We start from the raw sequence: 22,749 nt of genomic DNA, 5'->3' as shown, positions 1-22,749 counted from the left end.
TTTTTTATTTTGATTGTTAATAAACATAATAGATGAATGATAAAATAATAATATAAAATAAAAATAGTTTTTATAATTAAATAAAATATATAGGATTAATTTGTAATTAAAATTAAAAAAAAATTATTTAGCAATTGTTAAAAAAATTAAAAAACATGTTTTATTATGGAACCATTTAATGGTCCAAACGTTCTGGAACTATGAAATCCAGTGCCTAATAACATAATATAATATATAATACTATAATTATAACATATGTAATACGAACATTAAATAAGATAACTTTAATTATTAAGTTGCTAGTATTATTTTAATTATTACCGAAGTATTATAAAAATCAGCCAATAAAAATTACGAAAAAATATGGTCAAAGGTCAATATGCTCTGCTAGAATTTTTAACTTAACAGAATTTATGTATCATCAAGGTCAATATTTTCTACACATACTATAATTTTATTTTTAATTCAGAGTTATCATACAATGCAGGTTCTTCTCCACTCTTTTCTCTGTGTGATCAAGGTTAATATTTTCTACACATACTACAATTTCATTTTTAATTCAGAGTCATTATACAACGCAGGTTCTTATCCGCCCTTTTCATTTGGCATTACTTTCCTGAATCATGGTAGAAAGTGGAAGAAATTTAATTGGCTCCGTTCCTTTGAATAATGAAAAAAGGAATGATGTAATACAATTGTTAGAGAAAGATATAAAACGTGCTATTCACAACTGCATTAATAGTATGGTTGAAAGATTTTTTGCTGATAAATTCTTTTCAACTGGAACCATAGATGGAGCACTTAAAGCAATTTAGGGGAGACCAATAGAGTTTCGAGTAAAGGAGATTGATCAAAATCAATTCCAATTCTTCTTCGATAATGAGTGGGATGTTATGAGAATTCAAAGAAGCTCCCCATGATTTTTCAAGAACTATGCTCTCTATGTTTAGCATTGGAAAGAGAGGGTGTGCATTGGAGAACAACTAATCAATGAGATACCAATATGGGCCCAATTATGGGGGTTTTCTGAAATTTTTAAGATGCTGGAAGTTGCTCGAAAGCTTGGTAAAGGGCTCAGTAAGGTGATGGATGTGGGATTGTTTGATGTTAAAGGGAGAGAGACACATATCATCAAAGCAAGGGTGGTTATTGATGGAAATCAAGCTGTGAAAGACTTTCTTAAGGTTGCTGGTCCTAACAAGTCTCCAATTGGAATGGCAGTTCGGTATGAAACGCTATAGACAATGTGTATGTACTGTGAAACTATAAGCCATGACCACAAAATATGTGTTGTGTTTTTGGAGGATATAAAGAAAAATAGGTTAAGAAATGATAAGATAGAAGAATGAATTAGAGCTGATCAAATTGATACAAGTGTGGAGACTAAGGAGGATGAAGGGAGAAAGGGAGAAAAGAGCTTTCGAGCAGGTTAGCCCTTTGGCAGAAAGAAATCGCTCCCAAACTGCCTTGTAGATGGATTTTTAAACTTGAGTGTCAAGAGAAGAAAATGTACGATCAAGGAGTCAAGAGTCCTATTAGAAACGAAAGACATGATGAGCAAAAAGAAAATAGAGGATGTTATGGTTATAAGCTCCAATCAGAAACAATTGGGAGGAACAAGTAGTTTTCAAACGAAATATGCTAACACGGGGGGTCCTAACTGAAAATCACATGCCAATTACTCTTGTTGCCGAATACTCCGTCAAATATAAAAGGCTAAAACAGATGGCTAGATCAAACCATGAAGGGATGGAGATGTTGTCCAGGACAACAAAAAATAGGCGAAAGATGAACTGGAGATAGTCTCAGAATCATTAACTGGAGGAGTTGCTGGAGATATAGATCAAGAGATGGTGGAGGGTGTCGGTCGCTCAGTGGCACCCAATGCACCATGAGAGTCCTAATGTAGAATTGTTGGGATTCGAAGAGACCCCTGACAGTCCACAATCTTAAAAAAATATGCCAATCCCACTCCCCCCGAGGTAATTTTTCTCTGTAAAACTAAAAACCGGTCTCAAATGGTGGAACGTAAAGTCAGATAATGAGAATATCAAAGTTTCACATTAGTAGACTGGAATGAAATATCAGAAAGAATGGCTCTAGCATGGAAAGATCATGTGGAGGTACACATTCTATTTCAAAACTCTTTTTTCCATAATTGCTTCAATTAAGGATGAGAATAAAAATGTGAGTTGGGGTTGGTTGGAGTTTACTTGAGTACTAATGAGCTAACTCGAATCAATAAACTCTATTCTTGACTTCAGCAATTTGAAGGAACCTTTATCATCTTGGGTGATTTTAATGCAATTACAAATTATGGAGAAAAGGAGGAAGGGAATATGAGGTACAATGCCTCCACTGAAAATTTCAATGGTTTCATTGACGATAATCAATTAGTTAATCTTGGGATGATAGGACAACAGTTTACATGACCAAATAGAAGGGCTAGAAAGGTGTTAATTTGGGATAGGCTTGATCGTTTTATGGCTGAAATGGCTTGGAAGAAGACTTATGTAGATGCGGTGGTAAAAAAATTATCAAAGAATAGTTTGGATTACGCTCCTCACTTACTTGATTTGGATCCTTCAAAATGGTCAACCAAAAGAAGATATAAATTTCAGAATCAGTGATGCGAGATAAAGGATACAAGGACACTGATAGCGGAAGTTTAGAGTATGGAAGTTGATAACTCACCTATGTATGTTTTGGTACAGAAATTAAAGTGTTGTAGGCACCGTCTAGTGCAGTGGCAGCAGCATAATAAATTCAACTCTAAAAAGATAATTAAAGAACTAAATCTTAGGTTGGAATAGTTGAGGGCAACGGGTTATTCTGGTGGGTCGAAGGTTTAAAGGTAAAGAAAAAAATTAGAAGAGGAATTATCAAAAAAAAATTTGGAAGGAAAAATCAAGATACAAGTGGCTGAAAGAAGGGATAGCAACACAAAGTTCTTTCATCAGAAGTTTCAACTAGAAACCGAAAAAAATAAAATTTGGGGGCTAGTTCAGAACAATGATGAAATGGCTTTAGAACCACAAAATATTGCTCTAGTGGTTGAAAATTATTTCAAGAAAATATTTTTATCCGCTAACCTATTAGAACCTGATGACATATTCAGTGATTTTAGTCCTCCAGTTAGTTATAGCTTTCATGAACTAGAGGCTAATGAGACCAATATCTATGGAGAAAACCAAGAGATCCACTTTCAGTGTTTGTCCTCAAAGTGTTCCAGGTGAGAATGACTTCATAGTACAGTTTTTTCAGTTTTATTGGAACATTGTGGATGGTGATATTTTTAAGGCGGTTTGTAGCTTCTTTGGTAAAGGTAAAATGCTTAAAGCGTTCAACCATACACAAATTTGCTTGATCCCTAAGATCCCGGATGTTAGAGACATATTACATATCAGACCTATTAGCTTATCCTCAATCTTTTATAAGATTATTTCCAAAATTTTGGTACATAAACTTCAGGAGTTTATGAATAAATTAATAAGTCTAAACCAGAGTGTTCTTTTAAAGGGTAGATTAGTTTCTGACAATATTCTAGTAGCTCATAAATGTATGCACTACCTCAAAACTAAGAGGTACAGATTTGAATGTAAAATAGATATTAAATTGGATATGAGTAAAGCATATAATAGAGTTGACTGGAGTTTTTTATGGTTCATCATGGAGAAAATAGGTTTATCCTGTCCTGGATATTTTTGATCCAAGGACATTCAATTGGCCGTTGCATATTCTAAAGTGGTTGGACACGGCAGTCGAGAAATATAAGCTTAAAAGAAACAAAACCTGTAAACGCTGCATGTTCGTCATGCTGGTAGGCTGCATTGAATTAGTATTAGTAAATTGAGCATATCATTTACATTGTAGAGCATAATTTGTATCAATCTTCTGTCCAGGTACTATACTTTCAGTGACTTGAGCACAATCCACTGGATAACTATCATGAGGCAGACCATGGATCGCTGCATAGACTACTGAAAAACTAGAAAAGAAGGTGATAAATATCCTTTCCAAGATACTCACTTATGCGAGTGTTTCTTTATGTTGAATTGTGAAACTCTCCACCGACATCAATAACATAATACTGGTATTTAACATATTTTTCCATATGTATCGTATGCATGGATGTTAATATAACTAACATTCAAGAAAGTTTGTTGCGAATAATTTATTTTTATGCAGGATTGGTACTGGTTGTTTCTTTTAGCAACAAACGGGATGTTATTTCTTACTTATAAGTTAGATTTTAATTACCTAATTCATTGGATGTCTTAAATTAGGGATGTCTCATAGTGAAAGAGGAAAAAAGTGAAGACCTTAAAGGCTGATCACGTCAAGCTGCAAAAAAAACAACTTCCAAAAAAACACCACCGAAGCGCGGAGTGAAAGCTTTAGTTGCTCCAAGGGTACGCACATATTTATGTCTAAATGTGTTAAGAGTATAATGCCATGTTGCTATGGGTGATTTATTCGGTACATGGCCCGTGGTTGTCTAATTGTACCAATATTTCTTTATTCATAGTACGAAATGGGTGTTTCGTTTGGTTACAATGTTGGTCCTCCTTTGTAACTAATTGCATTATTATTTTTCTGATTTATATGATGTTTACAAACAGAAAATCTCCACCGCTAAGGAGAGCAAGCAGGAATCAATGAAAATCCAACCCCGTAAATCTACAGAAAAACCACCTCTAATAAAAGAATGGTCCCTGCATGCAAAGTGATTGAAAATGTCCCCAGAAGTGAGTATATGTTTCTGATTGCATATAGATTCAATTCTTTAAAGTTAAGTCCTTTTTGGATGTTCTTTTTCAAAGCAATTGGATTTTCTTTAAATGACACTTTCGATGTTTCCAAAATAGGAAAGCCTGTTCACTACCAAGAGAAAAGGAGAGTTAATAGAGATCTAGCACGTAAAGCAATTACATTACCATCTGTAGAGAAAGATGCCTCACTGAGCCCAAAGGTTGACAAGGACAAAAGGCTCAACACATAACGGACCCAGAACATACAAGAATGGAGACCGTCGATGAGAACTTCAATCAAGAAAAAACACCTCAGAAAACAACTGACTCCAAAGTTCCCAATCTAAGCACACCGTCAAAAGCACTAGTACAACAACCAGAATGAGAATTTGACAGGCAAGTTCTTGACACAAAATTCTGTTTTCTGTGGCTATTTTTTTCCATAATAAGAAACTATTTAACTTAAAAATACAAATTTTTCCCTGGTCTAGCATCGGTTGATTTCGATGCAGTAACCCTGATTTCTTGTCGATGTGAGACCCGGAGAGCGAAAAAATATAGGCATATCTTAAACAACTTTAGTACACAAAGCCCCTACAGACCATGATACTGAGGAGTCTGTCTTGCCATACACCTAGTCCACTGAGCCCCCGCATCTTCTCCGGAATGACTCATATGGTAAAGATCCCTACTCAGTACACTCTTATATCGGTGCATCCATTGCTAAAGGGTCAAAAGCTCGACGAGGACGATGAGCAACGAGTCCAACAATGGGCTGTCAATGCATCATTGGGCAAAAAGCAGATCGTGGTGTTGTATGAAGGTAGGTTTAAAAAGGTGACATAATGATAAAATGAACATTGACCATGCTGATCATTCAATGGATGTGTTACACATTTAACGACTCGGCATCAGCACGATTCAAGCGTGACTTCTACTGCGTTTCTTCAGGGATTTTGGTATGCATATTATAGTGGACTTTTAGTGTTTAAAATTCGTGCGAGCATACTCAACAGTGTTGTTTTAATAGGAAATAGTTATACACAAGAGGAATTTAGATTCGTTTTGGGAGGGACCAACTCTTAGTTACGTGGATTTGGATCCTCATTTCAATGCAGATACCAGATATTTTGACTAGGTAGAGACTTCGAAGAGACAATGGGTAAGTCAATCTGCTAGTTGACTAAAAACTATATGTTTCTTTTCTCTTATTTTAGATGTTTGATTACATGAATTAAACTTACCCTTGCAAGTTACTAGTTCTATCTGATTTGTTCAATTTCTCGCGATCATGTGAAGTGATGTCTTTATTTCGTTGTGTGAGCTATCATATTTTGTATATTTTGATACGTGTGTTTTTCATCACAGTTGTTTTTCCACGTCTATCGTTATGGTCATTGGTGACTGTATGCCTTTAAGGTCGCACGAAAGAGGTTGTTGGTACTAGATAGTCTACATTATGAAGTGCATGAAGCTGAACGGTTGAAAATAGATGCATATGCGGTAAGAATATATGACCCACATACCATGAAGACATCATCAATCATTAAACTTGTAACATACAATAGCGATCCAACTATACCTGCTTTTTAGGCAAAACTTATTGAAGATGTCGGTAAAGTGTCAATAAACTTATTTGTCAATAAATTTATTTGTACAAGTCGACGGAGAATGGCCTGCCTTATGCGTATACCAGCATCCCCAAATAACCAAACCGGTGAGTTGCATCAAAACTTATCAATAAAATTATTTGTAATTCACTTGATATCCCTACTTAGTCTAGTGATAAAACCTAATCTTTTCATACATGTAGTTGTGATTGTAAGGTCTACATCATAAAATTGATGGAGTGCTGGAGTAAAGCCAAAGATCTATTATATTGGGACCAAGTCAATTTAAAAATCCTATTATAATTAATGCTCACGTCTTTCAAACTAATCGCTTTTTTGCTTCTAAAACTCTCGCTAATAACCGATTCTGCCATTCAAGACATCCTGAAGGAATTCCGAAAGAAAATAATGTTTGAAATAGTTCTGGGTCCTAAGATTTCACTCATTGAGCAAGCTCTGAATGCAGTGGACGATCATCCTGTATGCTGCAACCAACCGAGAAACAAATGCAAGGAGATGACAACCCCCTTCGCAGCGCCGAGCATGAAGACCATACTGTATTGGGCAGAGTTACCTACAAAATATCCAATTAAGGGGAAAGACAACAGAAGAAGAAAGATGCCTAGAAAATTTATGATAATGTATACATGTTATGCTATCACCGTTTGAGACACTTTTGATACTATTTCGAGAGTTTTCTTGTGTTAGAGTTGTGGACGTTCATAATTCTTTAAGGCTTTAATGTCTTTTCTTTTTTAAGTCATACACAACATGTTTTTGTACAGGTAGCTGATTATTTTTGTGAATATCTGCTGAATGTTGTTTCTATTAGGCATCAACATGTTTCTTTTGTATACTGAATGGATGTTTCTTTATATTTGAGTTTTTCTGTGTTAAGCAGTTGCAGATGTCTTTATTTTTTTAAGAAGTGAATGGTTTTTCTTTTCTTATATATTCCTTAGCAGGTTTCTTAGTGTATGTACCATATTATTTTTGCCAAAATATAAGTGAATTTACGTTCTGTTAAGCAGCAGCATGTTTCGTTTTCTTACTAAATGAAAGGTTTTTTATGTATCTTACTAAATGGATGTTTCATTAACAAAAACCCATGTAAGTGAAAAAGCAATTAACTATCCCATATAAGTGAACAACAAAACCAACAACACAAGTAACATCACACGCGTGTTAGTCAAAAAACCATGTTATCCAACTAAAGAAGGGAAATCACCCACACAAAAAATATGTACAACCCAACCATAGAAACACTAGCTATGCCCAAAAGGGTTTAACAGGGTCACGAATCTGCCACTATTCGATACATTCTAACTAATAGCATCATCAAATCCTTTCTTTCCAAATATATCGTAATCATTATCTCTCCGAAGGTCAACAACATCCTAGAAAAAATGCACAAAAACAAAAAATAATACATATGAAATCAACAACACTATCTCAATAAATGATCAAATATACCTCGGTCTAGAACATACTGGATATGAATTTCTCTTTCTTTCTCATAGATTTCTTAATTGACTTGTCCAACTCTGCTCCAAGCCTCTTATTCTTCAGCCGACCTTTAGTTGCAACTCTTGAAGGGCCCTACATGTCATGTACACCAACACCTCTTGTGCTCTGTGTGGGCATGCTATTCTGAGTCGTAGCAACAGTTTTAGAATGCATGATAGCGCGATCTTGGACTTTGCATCCCGAAGAGCCGATCAGAATATGGCTGCTTCCTCATCACAAGTAACGAATTCTTGAGCAACATTATAGAACTCTGAACTCAGACCCCTAAACAAGTTGTGGCTTTCATCGGAACGATCCACATCATGACTACTCTTAATGTAGGTGTGCTTGTATAGTACGTTATTACTCCATCGAGAAATAACATATCAGTTTGGTACTCTATCAACTATGTAGTATGACAACATAGCAAGGGTGTGGCAACACAATATACCAGTGAATTCAAACATGTTGCACTCGTCCTGAACCTCATGAGTTAAAGGGTCACAATCAACTCTGTATGTACGTACATGGTCTTCTCCTAAACTATTTTCTACTCATCCATTTTCACAGAAATAAAATCACCTTGGTGTTCATTTGATTGAATAACGCAATTAGATTTTTTCCTTAACTCCAGTTGAATATCCTTGAACATATTACTAGTGTATTTCTGCTGAAATTTTCTCTCGATGGTAGTGTTCGATACATATGTGATGACTTCTTTCGAATCCGCATCATCATCTTCCAACTTCTTCCGCTCCTTGTTCCCAAGCACATTGTCGTATTCATGGACAAAATGAACCAAACCACTCTTGCAATGTAAATCCCCCCCCTAATGTGTGCATATTTTTAATCCTTTGCATACTCTTCATACCGGCCTAAAATTCACCCTTGAAAAAATATTAGAACCCACATTCGTCAATTGTCATAAAGCTCTACACTAAAATAACCCAGCAAAGAGTTACACTTAGACATAATCGAATAACCACATTCGTATATTCTAGAATAAAAAAAGATACGAGAAACAAAAATAGAAAAAATATCCAGTTTACGAATGAGAAAAACAGTCATTTCTTCTTAAAAGAAACATTTATTAATAAGATAAAAAGAAAGCATCAACTACACTCCTAACATAAAACAACAACCAAGATATGACAGAAAATATTCCATAACTAAATAAAGAAACATGCAAGAAATCAATAAACTATAAGCAACAAATAAACATGAAGTAAGTTAACGATGACGAACCTGATAACCATCTGTTGTGACCTAGGTCAAAATTTTTTATGAATTCATCCCGATCAACATCAAATGAGTCAACAGAAGGAGAATTCCACATAATGTCGCTCATCTTAGAATTCAATTCTCTGTATCGAGCGTAACCACCAAGCTCTACAGGTGTCTTCTTCAGGATGTGCCTGATGTACCATCAATAGCGAGTATTTGGTAGGACCTTCCTAATAGCACCAGATATGACCTTGCACTGGTCCGTGATGATCTCCCATGGTGCAGTTTCCATGCATTTCACGCATTGTGTGAACACCGACTCAAAATTAGGGATCTCCTCATTCCCCAGTAAAGCACAACCAAGAAGAGTAGACTTTCTAGGGTGGTTGACACCAACAAAGGATGCAAACGGTAGTTCATGCCTGCAAAAACACCAGCCACAATTACGAATGCAAAACAAATTCAAAACATAATATCTTTCACAATTGACCTATAAGTACACATATCTTCCAAATGAAACCACATCTCCATAATATTCATACAAAGTTCTACACCTTGGATCTACCCAGAGTGCACTCTTGAACTTGTTATAGCATCGTCAACATCTATCGCATAAAAGAAGTTCAGGTTGATCTCTTTTATTCACACGACATAATTCAGCATCTCCTAAAATCTTCATTCTCATTAGCACAGCGCAGTTTGCTTGTGATGTAATTCCTGGCATCCTTTTCTAAAATACTCAAGTTCGAAGACCCACCAGCCTCATTAGCCAGTGCAAGGTATGTCTTTTTGGGTCTTATGCCAGTAACGTCGTTATCTGAAATCACACACTTAGCATACATGGTCAACTCCCTGTACTCATAATAGTGGACCAATTTCTAAGCAGAACAGGGGTGGGAATGCCTCAATTCTAATCTCGATGCCATCCAACTTTCCTTCTCCCTATCCACCATGAGATATATCCTTACTCTGCATCTCGTGGCTGTTATTCTATTTGCCCAAGATGCTGCTTTCACACGAGACTCCTAATAACCTTCTCGGTTGCAATGAAGCGATTGATTAATGGGTATCTTGAAATCCTTCCTCGTTTTCTCAAAATTCGTGTTCCTAACTTTAGTTACGAACCCAACTTTCTTTGCATAATTTGCATAAAACTTATGTGTCAGAGGCAACGAATCAAAACACATTTCGATGCTTAGGATTTCGTCTTTACTGATCCCACTATGATTTGGCAACTATAAACTAATTGACAAAACCAAAGATTTAATGGCACTACTAATTAAAACTAACCTAAAATCACTCATTATCTAGTACTAACAACAACAAAGTAGAATTCAAGCCTCATGACTCAATTCCAACTTATCATTTTCCAGCACAATCACGTCTGTAACTTTGTTGACCTTCAATGAAGCACACCCAAAAAAACCTTTATCAACTTACGATTATTAATATATAACGAACTACTTCATAAAATAAAAATAAAAACAGTACAAACACATATGGAAGTTGAGGAAATAGTTATTCAAAGATTTGTACCAAGAGATATCCACTCATACCAAAATATGAACACGCATTAACTAAATTAAAACAAAAAAACACATTGGTTAGAAAGAGTTTAACTCACTTTAATAGAAAAAAAAGTTATTAATCAACAAGGACAAAGAAAAAATCCAACTGTGTAATGAATAAAATAGGCAATATGTTCAAGAAAAGAAAAACCTCTTCATTAATCTCTCAATTAACAACAATATCGTACCAGAAACATCCAAATAATTGAAAAAAAATATCCAATTAGCATAAACCATCCTCTTCCCTAACGTACCTTGGGCCCCTGTAAAATAGCAACATCACTCACACTCAAATATTCATTACCTTCCGTTGAATTATTATCACCCAAATCAAACAATATGCTATTCAATCCTCCTACCAAAATTGAATGCTACATGGATAATACTCTCTACCGAAAATCTTGCAGTGTGACGACAGCTTCTTTGTGTACAATAGCTCGGCATCATGGTCTTTGCTGCGAAACGGAGACGTGATCGGACAATAAACAACACTCGCACCACACTCACGAACGACAACGCTAATAACAGCATGAACGACAGAGCACTGAGGAGGCAACGACGCGGTGGTTATGGTGTTGAGATCGTCGGCATAGTAGATTAGTGCCAACAAGTGCTCAATGCTAAGAAGAAGATGGTGATGTAATAAAGATCGTGATAGACGTTATTCATGCGTGGTGTTATTATATAAATCCTAATTTTTCAAAATCTATAATTAATGTCAATTATTTAATTATAATTTGTTAAAATAAATTAAAATTATTATAATTAATTAAGTTGTTCAACTTGGCTAATTAGAAAGTTAATTTTTTATACTTTTTCTTTAAATAAACTACTTGAATTACACTCTAACTACATTAATTATGGTATAATTTGGTGGTTAGTGTGTAACCTAGCTTCTTACCAAAATATCCTTTATTATTTAGTATTTACAATCTATCTAAATAAATTATTAGGAAATTGATTTAGTTTTAATATGTTTTATAAATATGTACGATTATGTGAAAAATATTTGATTAAATTTACTTCTTCAAGAACAATTAGAGGTGTATTCAATTTTTCCTTTTTTAAAAGAAAAATGGTTACATATTTTTTTTTCTGGTGCAATTCGCACTCCTTTGAAACTATATATTATTTCACATTCTTTAATTTGTTCTAAAGTCAGTGATAATTTTTAAGGGTAACTATCAAAAATGTATTCTAATTTTTTTTAACACGGATAAAAATGTTTTAAAATTTTGTTATTGATAAAAATATATTCAAATAATTTAAGAATGTATTAAAAATATTCATTTGTCAAAAAAAATCTATTCTATTAATTTAAAAGTATAGTATAACTCACTTGATAATATAAAAGTCTCACTTGTTATATAAAAAATTCTGTTTATCACAATAATTTTTTAGACGTAAAACGTCTTGATTTACCGGTGTGTATTTTTGTTATGTTTTTTATAATTTAAAGATATTTTGTCAATAATAAAATTTTATTTTCTAATAATGATAAAATGCTTGCCAAATTTTAAGGATTATTTCTTCTTCTTTTTTCCTTCTGAAGGGTGTACGTAAATAGAGTTACACTAGACAATTAAAAATTGTTTGAGGCTGAAATATTTAACTTAAGAAGGGAACAAATGGTGAATTCATAAGTTAAAGATTTGATTTATTACAAGTATTATTTTGTGAGAAATCCTGACGACGTTTGAATGGTCAAATAAACAAACAAGTCAAATTTATTTATTTATGGTAAAGATTAAGAGTGGAATCAGTGTTGATTAATGGCATCGACATATTAAGAAGGGAGAACAAACAACAAAGAAAGAAAACAAACAGAGAAAAAAAATCATCAACTCCAAAGAAAAGAAAGAAAAAAGAAAGGAGAGAAACTCACAATGGCAGATCAACTCACCGATGAACAGATCTCTGAATTCAAGGAAGCCTTCAGCTTGTTCGATAAGGACGGCGATGGTTCCTTCTCTCTTCCCCTTCTCTCTTATTCTTAGATCTATCGTTAATTTATTCCTTAGATCTCTTCTTCAATTTTGATTTTCTTTTCTGTGGATGTGCCTTAACTAATTTTACGTTTGTTAGTGTATTGATCAATTTATAAAGATTTATTTATAATTAAAACATAGTATGATAGCAATTGAAAGAGAATTTCAAGTTATGATTCATGTTTGGAGTATGCGATTTGTTAATGTCTCAGCCCAACCCACCTGGAAATTACTTTCTAGGGCATCTGTTTGGGAAATTCGAGTATGAAAAGCTATTCTTAGAACTAAATAATTTGATAATATAAGCCACTGTGAGCGAGTTAGGGATGAGCAATTTTTCGGGTAGTTTGAACGAAATCATGGACAATACATAGGTTATTTATATTGTTCCTTGTGATAAGATTTAATTATTTTTTGAAAGAATGGAAGCAGCAAGGATCAAATTCAAGATCTCTTTGTCATAATAGCTCCTGGTATCATGTTATAAAGTAATATGAACTTTCTTTCTCAAACATAAGTTATTGGGTAAAAGCCCTACCTCTAATGGTGAATTACTTAGTGATCATGTGCTGAATTTTGATTTGGAGTGCTACAATATGAAAGAAAGTGTACGAAATCTTGAACCATATGGTAATATGGCAATATGTAGAATGAAAAAATTGCTGATCCAAAGCATGTTCATTGGATGGACAAGTTGGCCCATGTTCGGATTTTCATCTGGAATTGATGCTTTTATTCGAATCATGGTTCCTAGAATTTTAAACAGACAACCAAATATGCTATAAGTTGTGTTTTCAACTGTAGATTGTTAGCATGACTGGGACATTCTTGTTTGATTTGAACATGGTGTTACAGGTTGCATCACGACCAAGGAGCTTGGAACTGTCATGCGGTCACTAGGACAGAACCCAACCGAGGCAGAGCTCCAAGACATGATCAATGAAGTAGATGCCGATGGCAACGGCACCATTGACTTCCCTGAGTTTCTAAACCTTATGGCCAGGAAGATGAAGGACACTGATTCTGAGGAGGAGCTGAAGGAGGCATTCCGCGTCTTTGACAAGGATCAAAACGGGTTCATTTCTGCTGCTGAGCTCCGCCACGTGATGACCAACCTTGGTGAGAAGCTCACTGATGAAGAAGTCGATGAGATGATCCGCGAGGCTGATGTTGATGGTGACGGCCAAATAAACTATGAAGAGTTTGTTAAGGTGATGATGGCTAAGTAATCACAAACTCTTCCACCACAAACTGAATGAAATATGGTTATTTAAAAAGAAAAAAAGAAAAGGCAAAAAGAAAGATTTAGGACAAGGTTGACTTGTATAACAGTACACCAAATCCTAGGCTCCTAGCTCAATGTCTTGTTTCTTCATTTTTATTTGGTTGGTTCTGAGTTCAGCAATTTATGACATTTTTGTGGTAAATGTGCTGCTAATGGTTGTGATGGAATTGATGTATTTGTAGTTTGTTATGTGACTGTATCCCACGTTTTAATGTTTATTTTCAAGTCGCTTTAGACCACTCCTCAGTTTTGGTGTCTCTATGAAACCATGCTCCTTTGTGAATGCAATCTTTAATGCTGATCAAGGTCAAATCTCACATGACTATGAATATGTTCCATTTATGTTTGCGATTGAGGATATTGTTGTCACCAAATACAGAAAATCAGGTATCCCATAGCCATGATTCAGTAGCATTGCATGAATCATGGCTAGTTGATGGAGAATGGATCATCCAAATTTGGGTCTTACAAATTCTTCTTTTGGTTTTATGTTTCATTTAAACATAATCGACCAAAGTTGATAATCTCGCCGGTTCCTATTAAACAGCAAGATTTTGTATTGTCGTCCTGCATGTTAACCATTAAGGAAGATAGATGCTTGCTTTACTCGAGTGAGTCAATAATTATATAAAAACATTTTATTGTGGCGGTGCAATGAAAACTTTAGTCTAACCGACAAAAGGAAAAAACAAACTCTAAGAATAATATCCTCCCAAAAGGGGAGCTAATAGCCTGATACTCTAATAAAGCTTCAAAGGTATCAATTTAATTCAATCATCTAACTTGATGTTGGTTCATGTTCCGTCTGCAGAATTGGATCTATCAATCTTTTTTTCTCATTTAAAGGGATAAAATACGATCCTTCACCGTACACTTTATAAATAAAGTTAAAAAAATGAGAAAAAATATTAAATAGTTAAATATTATACTTTATACCCTTGATTAAAAAAAATGAGAAAATTCATTCCTCGTATTTGCACGTTGGAGAGCTAAATAAACGGTGACAAGCGTGGAGACCAAGCTAATCTTGCAAGACAATAAATTCTATCAAACACCGAAGAAAACTCTGCACAAAGCACCAAAATAGTCCATTGATATATTAACTTAACACCCAACAAGTCAACAATTTCTATTAAATAATACCACTAAGTTAAATATCTCTTACATGGGCAAATCTAAAAGGAATGCATCTAGTACTCATTTTAAAATTCAGATTCAGCTTATATGTTCATATTCAATAGGCTTTATTATAGACATAATAGTTGGAAAAAATGGTGGAGAATTAAGAAAAAGAGGATTTAAAAAAATGGCGTAACTACAAGAAAATAGAGAAAGTGTGTGCCGTTCAGGATAATCCAAGACAGACAACAGTTCAACTTCCATCCATTAAAAATTTCAATGTAAATTAACTCAAATCCATACCCTTTTCTTTTCACTATCAAATAGAATAACTAAGCCACAAAGAAAAGTTCAATTATTGAACAACATTACAATCTTTTCAAACTCTTCTTTCTGGCATCTATCTTCTTCTTGTCTGCCTGAGCTTTTGCGACTCCACCTTCCCTCTTTAGTGGTGCTGAAGCAGAAGAAACTGCCTTACCGGTGGCGGCAGAACCATTAACAGTAGTCTCAGTCACCACAACTGCTGCCTGTTCTTGACTGTTTCCTCTTGTCGTGGTGGTTGAGGAGGATAAAGACTGCAATGGCAGGGCTGCACTTGATGGAGCAGTTTTTATTTCAGCGTTAGGCACTGAGGTGTTTGTTTGATCAACATTTAGGGCGGTTGTCGATTCAGAAATAGCTCCACTTTTAAATTTGGGTTTTGCTTTTGCATGAATTCCAGTGTAAAGCCTAAATATAAAACCACAAGTGGAATATGCATAAGAGGACATTTTAACATGTTATGTCAAACAAATATTGTATGAAATAACTAAGAGTCAATAGACATAAATAAGCATGGCTTTAACAAAGTCATGAAAGCTCATAGAATGTTTGGATTGGTGTTTCTGCCACCAAACCTCCGTTTTCTTTTAGGGAAAGTTTTGCCACAAATGTTTGAATTTTTTTCCAGGTTGATATTTTTCAAACAATTTTAAAGCCAAGCCCAAGTCTTTGCTAAGGCAAATTCACATGGGTTGCGGACACGAGTTACCCTCAAATTACAAAAGATAAGGGTCTGGCATTCCAGAAGAATGTAAAGCCTTTCGCATTAAATTTCGAAAGGCCCAGAACACAAAATAAACCAGTGTAAATAGCACAAATGGCTAGGCTTAACTTACCTAGCAAGTCTAGCATATTCCTCATAATTTTCAAGCAGCAGCTTGCCAGCCTGCTCATTTAGAGCTGATTCTGGAAAGGGTTCAATCAATAGACATCTAACAACCTATCATTCATTATAGGAATCAGCATTAACAAATAAGAATATCTTAATAGCCATCCTGATTTAAAAACCTATAAACAGATATGTTAAAATAGTTAAATGGATTTTTATCACGATCTGCATAACACATTAACACTTACAATAAGAACATGGCGTAACCCAAGGCTCGGGTTCCAATCTTTTTTAAGCGTGTTCACACAAATCTCTCCATTGGTTGCAATATTTGGGTGAAAAATCTTGGTCATGAAGTAACCTATTACATCAAATTCAAGTCAAGTTTAACAGAGTTACACAAATAGACACCAGAGTGTATGTGATTATTTCATGGCAAGTAAAGCAACAAAGTATAGCAAGACTCTAGAGTAATTACAATGTAAACATGTCATTCAATAAAATGTTTGCAGTTGCACGACTTTTGAGATAATGGATAGTTAAACCAAAAAAAAATTGTTGACGTATTAATGCATACTTGTAAATCAGTGAAATATTTTGTTAATAATAACTCTAAACACAAATTAACTCCTTAAAGATGTTCAAGGAAAAAATTACTTTTCTTAAACAAATGGAAACAAAGTTCGGTTATAAGAACACAAGTCTCATTGCAATGTAACTAGAAGGTCTAAACACACCTTTAGGTGGAGAATGCGGAAAATCATGGGACAGTAACAACTTCATGCGGAAAACTCCATTCTCATAGGGAGTTCCAGCTGCAAGAATGCAAGAGTCTGATTTAGCTTGAGCTCTTTGTACATCAACCAAAAATTAGACACTGGGTACATAATGTTACTTGCCTGGACCATCAATATCGGCATAAATGATTGAAAAATCATCATCATTTACCACAACCTTAATCCCTTCTGGCGGGGATTCATCAAGATTTTTGAGCTCTTTGGCAAGTTGCTTTATTACATTTGGGGGAAGATTCTCGTTAGTTGCCTACAACAAAAAGTACCATGCAACAATGTAAGAATATTAAACACCAAAAAAATAGTTAAACAACAATGCTAAATCTGTTCGCATACATTGGCAAATGATACATTTGCAATATCGACATGGAAGTAGACACATAAGTAAAAGAAACACTTACCATCAGTGCAGAACAACTGACTGTATTTTATTATTATCACTGAGTAGTAATGACCCTTCTCAAACAATTAATTCTCAAATTTGTTGCTCACACAGTAGAGGATGCTATCAAAACAAAGCATAAGCTCCTGGAAATGAGAGGGAAAAAAACGAGAAAAAAAACTCTGGTTAGGTAAAAGTTACAATTTTTTTGCATTGTGCATACAGCATAAAACAACAATTTAACATCTGAATGCGCTACTTAGCTACACCAACCTAAGAGTTTCTTTTCTTTCACTTCCAATCCACCATAAAGCCGATAACAAAATTCTTTAAATAAAAGAAACCACTAAAAGATGTCATAACAATAAATGTCTTCTTTTCTATAACTGTCCAATAGAATAGAGGATGAACCCATTAGTATAAAGATTTTGATCAACTCCAACATAGTTGTCTTTTTCCAAGCTAAGAATGGGATAGTTGAGATGAGTTAATTTTAAGTTCCCAACGGACAGATAACAAAGTCTTGGCACATCATATTAAGCAAGAACCAAATAAAGTACAGCAAAGAATCATATATTAATGAGACAAGTTCTGTAACTATAAGTTGTAAGCACAGAGCCTTGGATCATTTTCACAACTTATGATTGTACAAACTCAATCGAGAAACTATGCTTGAATCTGCAGTAGAAAGATCTGTGGATGTAAACACACCACTCACTTCAAGATTCAAGTGAACCAACAATCTCAAATAAATAACCAAAACCAATTTCTTAAGAGAAAAACCAACTTAACTCAAAACTGGAATGGCATATGCCACCCAAACACATTTTGCACCACAAAAGACCAAACTTTATTTGACTCGTTTCTCTAAGCCCCCCACACCCTTTACTGTTAGTTCCCCTTTGCAGACACTACCACACATCAAGAACATAAAAGATATAAAATTTGAGCACCCAACATGATTAAGAACTAGAAGCTAAACATAAAAAGCAACCCAAGAAAGAAAAACGCTCATCTATTAATATACACAGAATGATAGAACTAAGAAAGCAAGCAACTCAGATAGAGCATATCATTCCAAAATTAATCGCATCTGCCAAAACTAAAAACCCTAAATATACACTGAACAATAGACAATCACTTTTCCCCCGAACAATAAAAACAAAAAAAAACAAAAAAAACTAGTTTTGAAACAAAAAGGGACCCGATCAGCGGGGCAAAACCCTAATGGGGGAAATAAAAACCCCAGAATCTCAATTTCCCTAATCTAACATTAAAGAAATAACACAACTTTTATGTTTTATTGTTGAAAAATAGAAGACCTTGTGATATAGGAAAAGCATCATTCACAGTGCACGGTATTGGAATCTAGGGTATCATCAACGCAAAATTTGACGAAAAGGAACAAATTTGGTGAAGCAGTTCCACACAAAATGCGAAACGCACAAAAGCAAGACCATGAAGTGCAAGACACAGATGAGGAATTCACCTTCACAATCACAAAGCAGAAGCTTTAGGCTTTAGGGTGCACGGAGAGAGAGAGAGAGAGAGAGAGAGAGAGAGGAGTGAGAGAAGAGAGAAAAAAAGAAATAGAGATCCCTCCTTGGAATGAATGAATGATTGATTGGTGGAACTTTGAGGACACCAAAGAAAATTTAAAATATTTATTTCGTAAGGTAAGAATTAAAATGAAGACGCCATTAATTAAAAGGTTTAGTTAACTATCTTAAAGTTATAAATAAAAAATATTTTATTAAAAATGTAAAATATTTAAATTTTAATGTATTTATTATATATTTATTTAAAAAATTAAAAAATTCATTAATAATAATAATCTTAACCTATGCCCCAACGGCTAAACCCTTAAAAAATGGATTCGTTAGTTAAATTAATTAATATTCGATTAATTGATTAATCAGAAAATTTGGTTCGAAACTTATGGACATGAAATGACGTGTTCGTTGCACAAATCTTTCAGATTTGTAGACGTTGGATTCCAAATGTCTACCTCCTAGCAGAAGAGTTCCCACGCGTTATACGTGTGCGTGAACCTCACCTTTCGTTTAGAATTATTGTAGTTGTTACTTGTTAGTTATATACCCTATGGGTTTGATTATTTGATTTAACGGTGCAGTAATTTGAAATGAAACAATATAGCAGTCCGTTGTAGCTTTTACTCAGGATGGTTTAGTAATTAATTTTAGTATTTAGTATGAAGTATCTTAAATGTATTAATTAATTAATTAATTATGAAAGTGAAATAGGAAATTTTGGTTCTTAGAGTATATTTAGTAACTTTTTTAGTTTACATTCTTTAGAAAAAAATCTCTTTAATTTAAGCAAGTTATGTTGAGGTAAAAGTAAATCAATAATGTCAAATGTTATTATTTTTAGGATTAGTTTAGGTTTTGATTTTAAGATCAAATTAGTAGTGTCAAACATTTTATACAATTAACTAATTAGTTATTTTCTTTTAACTTTTGGATAACTCAAATACTGAGGTTTACCAATTGTAATTTTCTTGACATAATAACACATAATTTGTTAGTATATTTGAAATATTTATACTTTAAGCCATCAATATTAATTTTTTTTTTTAAATGAGACCATGATTTTTTCCATCATATTATATATAAGTTTTCAATCGTATTATATTTGTGATCCAAAATTTGTATTTTTCTCTTTTATTCTAAATGTATTTTTTATTTTATTTTAGTTCTATTAATCAATAAGTACTAATACTAGTTTTAATTTTTTATTTTTAGGATAAATAAAAAGATATGATTTTTTATAAAATAGATGATTAAAAAATACTTATTATAAAAGAAGTTAAATTTACTTCTTGACTATAGAAATATATATGATTCACTTTTAAATGTAACTAAAATAAATATAAATTTATTTAATTTTATATTAATTATTAAAATTATGATGCGATAGATGTATTTCTATAAAAGAAAATAAAAATAACTCGATAGCTTTTTTTTGTCGGGAAAAAACATGACTCGATACCTATAAAATCTAATTTAAATAACCGTAAATAAATAAAATAAGTAACAAAAAGCAGATATAAAATTTTAACGATTTTGTTATATAGTAAAAAAAAAGATATAATATAATAAATTATACTACTTTTATACATATTGACATAAAATTCAATATTATCATTTTCTAGGGTCTTCTATCTTTATTGGTTTTTATGCTTATTTTGTACTTTATTTTAAATTTTTAATTTTATTAAACTAAAAAGTACTAATGTCATTTAATTTTAATTTTTAATTTTTATCATAAATGAAAAGACGCGACTTGATAATAAAAAAATACTTATAATAAAATAAGTTAAATTTATTTCTTCATTATATCTATAAGAGTGTAGATAATTAACATAAAAGTTATGAGACATTTTTAATTTATTTTTAAAGTAGTGTTTATTTTTTATTGTAATAATTATGAGCTAATACATAATAGTAATTAATTGTTATAAAAAAAAACGTGGAAGAAGAATAAGAAAAAGAGGAAGAAATAGAGAAAAAACCAATATAATATAATGGTGAGACATTAATAGATATGTACATAGAGAATAGTAGAAAAAAATGAATAATGAAAATAAAAATTAACAATTTATAAAAAATAATAAAACTAAAGATAATTTATAATTTTGAAAATAAAATTAAAAAAATTTTAGCTATTAAAATTANTTATTATTTTTTAAAAATTTTTTTCTCAAATTTATAATTTAAAATATAAAAATTAATTTCCTAAACATATTAGAAAAAAACTAACAATATGGTAGTTGCTATTCTATTTTTAAATTAAACAAAATTTTAAAAAAATCTTAAAAATTTTATTATTTGGAGAAATAGAAGTTGAGATATTAGATCTAGAGAAAGATTAAAAATGATTACAAATAGTGTTAAGAGTAGAAGAGTTACTCAATAATGTCAACTTTTTTATAGGTCAATTATATATATTAATAGAAGCTAAAATAGTAGTGTCTACATAATATTACTCTTTTATGAAGATATAATATCTTTGACAAATATATTATTTCTTATAATTATTGTTTTTATAATTATTGACAAATTTTAATCATTTGAACAAAAATTTTAAATGCTTGGTATTTTAAATTTTTTTTAAAATGATAAAATATGAATTAACAATTAAGTATATGAAAACTAAATAATTATATAATAATTATATATCTAGATATTTAAATCAGACAAAAACAAAAGTTTTTTTTAGTAAATTTTCAATAACTCAAAAGTTAATACAATAGATAGTTATAAATCAAAGTGAAAAATAAAAATGAGAGTTGCTATCATGGTATAGTAATAATTAATTATGGGGGAGTGAATAGAAAATTGAAGAAAATAAGGAAAAGGAATAAAACAAAGCAACATAATAGTGACCGTAAGAGAAAAAGATAGTGTATGATATTGTAAAATGATATAATCAAAATGAAAATTAATAATTTTGAAAGACTAATGAAATTAAAGATAATAAAAGATGTTCAATATAAGATTAAAGAAATAATTTATTTATCTATTAAAATTATATATGGAGATAAAAAATATTTTGAATATAAATTTTTAAATTTGTTTTAAATTAAATAAAATTAAAAAATAAATAAATTTAATAATATTTATAAATTACTAATCTGTAAATAATGTTAGTAAATTTTTATTTTAACTTTGTTACACATAATAACAATGTTTTATTTTTACATATCTTAAATAATTTAAAATATTTTATTTTTTTACAATTAATTTTTATTTATTGATATTAAATTTATAATTTTAAAAATAAAAATATAAAAATATTTTTTAAACTCAATAGAAAAACAGTTGAGGTACGATAATACTTGTTGAGCCATTAATATTATATAAACACAACAAACCAATCATCAATTAACCATCATATAAAATTATATATTTCTTCATACAAATTTTGAATATGTTATTATAAAAAAATTGATTATTTTACTATTTAAGTTATTTTAACAATTGATTGCTTTGTTGAAAAAGTATATAAAATAACATGTACAAATAAATATATAGTAGATAATTTAGTAATTAATTTTTTTATTAATGAAGTATTTTTATTATTTCTCTTATTTTTAATTGAAATATTAGAAAAAATTTCCTTAACTCAACTGTTCACTAATTTTGAAATCTTATATAAATACCAACAAAATTAAAAGATGATGCCAATGAGTAACAAATAAGTTATAAAGATACACGTGAATAATAGATACAGATATATCTGTACACATATAATTATAAATAAGATTACTTAAGAGGTCATTATTGTCCTGTGATATTATTGTTTAACTTTTAAAAGAGAAATGAGAGCGAGGGGTTTTGCATTGG

General features: G+C 32.0%; 2 protein-coding genes across 4 annotated transcripts; one reads left to right on the top strand and one right to left on the bottom strand.

Moving 5' to 3' along the window:
* Positions 1–12,459: 12,459 nt before the first annotated feature.
* On the top strand, positions 12,460–14,171 carry LOC107494224 (calmodulin). The gene is made up of 2 exons (XM_016115276.3): positions 12,460–12,621; positions 13,503–14,171. Exons 1-2 carry the CDS (start codon positions 12,546–12,548, stop codon positions 13,874–13,876), a joined length of 450 nt encoding a protein of 149 aa, XP_015970762.1. The 5' UTR covers positions 12,460–12,545; the 3' UTR covers positions 13,877–14,171.
* Positions 14,172–15,283: 1,112 nt separating this feature from the next.
* Positions 15,284–19,027, bottom strand: LOC107494222 (ubiquitin-conjugating enzyme E2 22). 3 transcript variants are annotated; one of them, XM_016115272.3, is made up of 7 exons: positions 18,870–19,027; positions 17,400–17,526; positions 17,104–17,248; positions 16,942–17,019; positions 16,453–16,565; positions 16,212–16,315; positions 15,284–15,783 (listed from the first exon to the last, which is right to left on the bottom strand). In XM_016115272.3, exons 2-7 carry the CDS (start codon positions 17,400–17,402, stop codon positions 15,420–15,422), a joined length of 807 nt encoding a protein of 268 aa, XP_015970758.1. In that variant the 5' UTR covers positions 17,403–17,526; positions 18,870–19,027; the 3' UTR covers positions 15,284–15,419. The 3 variants fall into 3 exon arrangements, with proteins under 3 accessions (XP_015970758.1, XP_015970759.1, XP_020980560.1); XM_016115273.3 differs by lacking the exon at positions 18,870–19,027 and adding an exon at positions 18,703–18,855; XM_021124901.2 differs by lacking the exon at positions 18,870–19,027 and adding an exon at positions 17,654–17,676.
* Between the last annotated feature and the right edge of the window lie 3,722 nt (positions 19,028–22,749).

Source organism: Arachis duranensis, chromosome 6 (genome assembly GCF_000817695.3).
Source record: "Arachis duranensis cultivar V14167 chromosome 6, aradu.V14167.gnm2.J7QH, whole genome shotgun sequence".
In the NCBI taxonomy this organism is placed as follows: domain Eukaryota; kingdom Viridiplantae; phylum Streptophyta; class Magnoliopsida; order Fabales; family Fabaceae; genus Arachis; species Arachis duranensis.
Note: the sequence above shows the minus strand (reverse complement) of the source record. Positions and strands in the feature narration are given on the sequence as shown.

Coding starts and splice junctions, on each gene's coding strand:
- LOC107494224 (XM_016115276.3), top strand. CDS start 12,546: ATGGCAGATCAACTCACCGATGAACAGATCTCTGAATTCAAGGAAGCC. Junction 12,622..13,502: donor GTTCGATAAGGACGGCGATG/GTTCCTTCTCTC, acceptor ATGGTGTTACAG/GTTGCATCACGACCAAGGAG.
- LOC107494222 (XM_016115272.3), bottom strand. Junction 16,316..16,452: donor GGTTACGCCATGTTCTTATT/GTAAGTGTTAAT, acceptor AATGAATGATAG/GTTGTTAGATGTCTATTGAT. Junction 15,784..16,211: donor GAATATGCTAGACTTGCTAG/GTAAGTTAAGCC, acceptor TTTTATATTTAG/GCTTTACACTGGAATTCATG.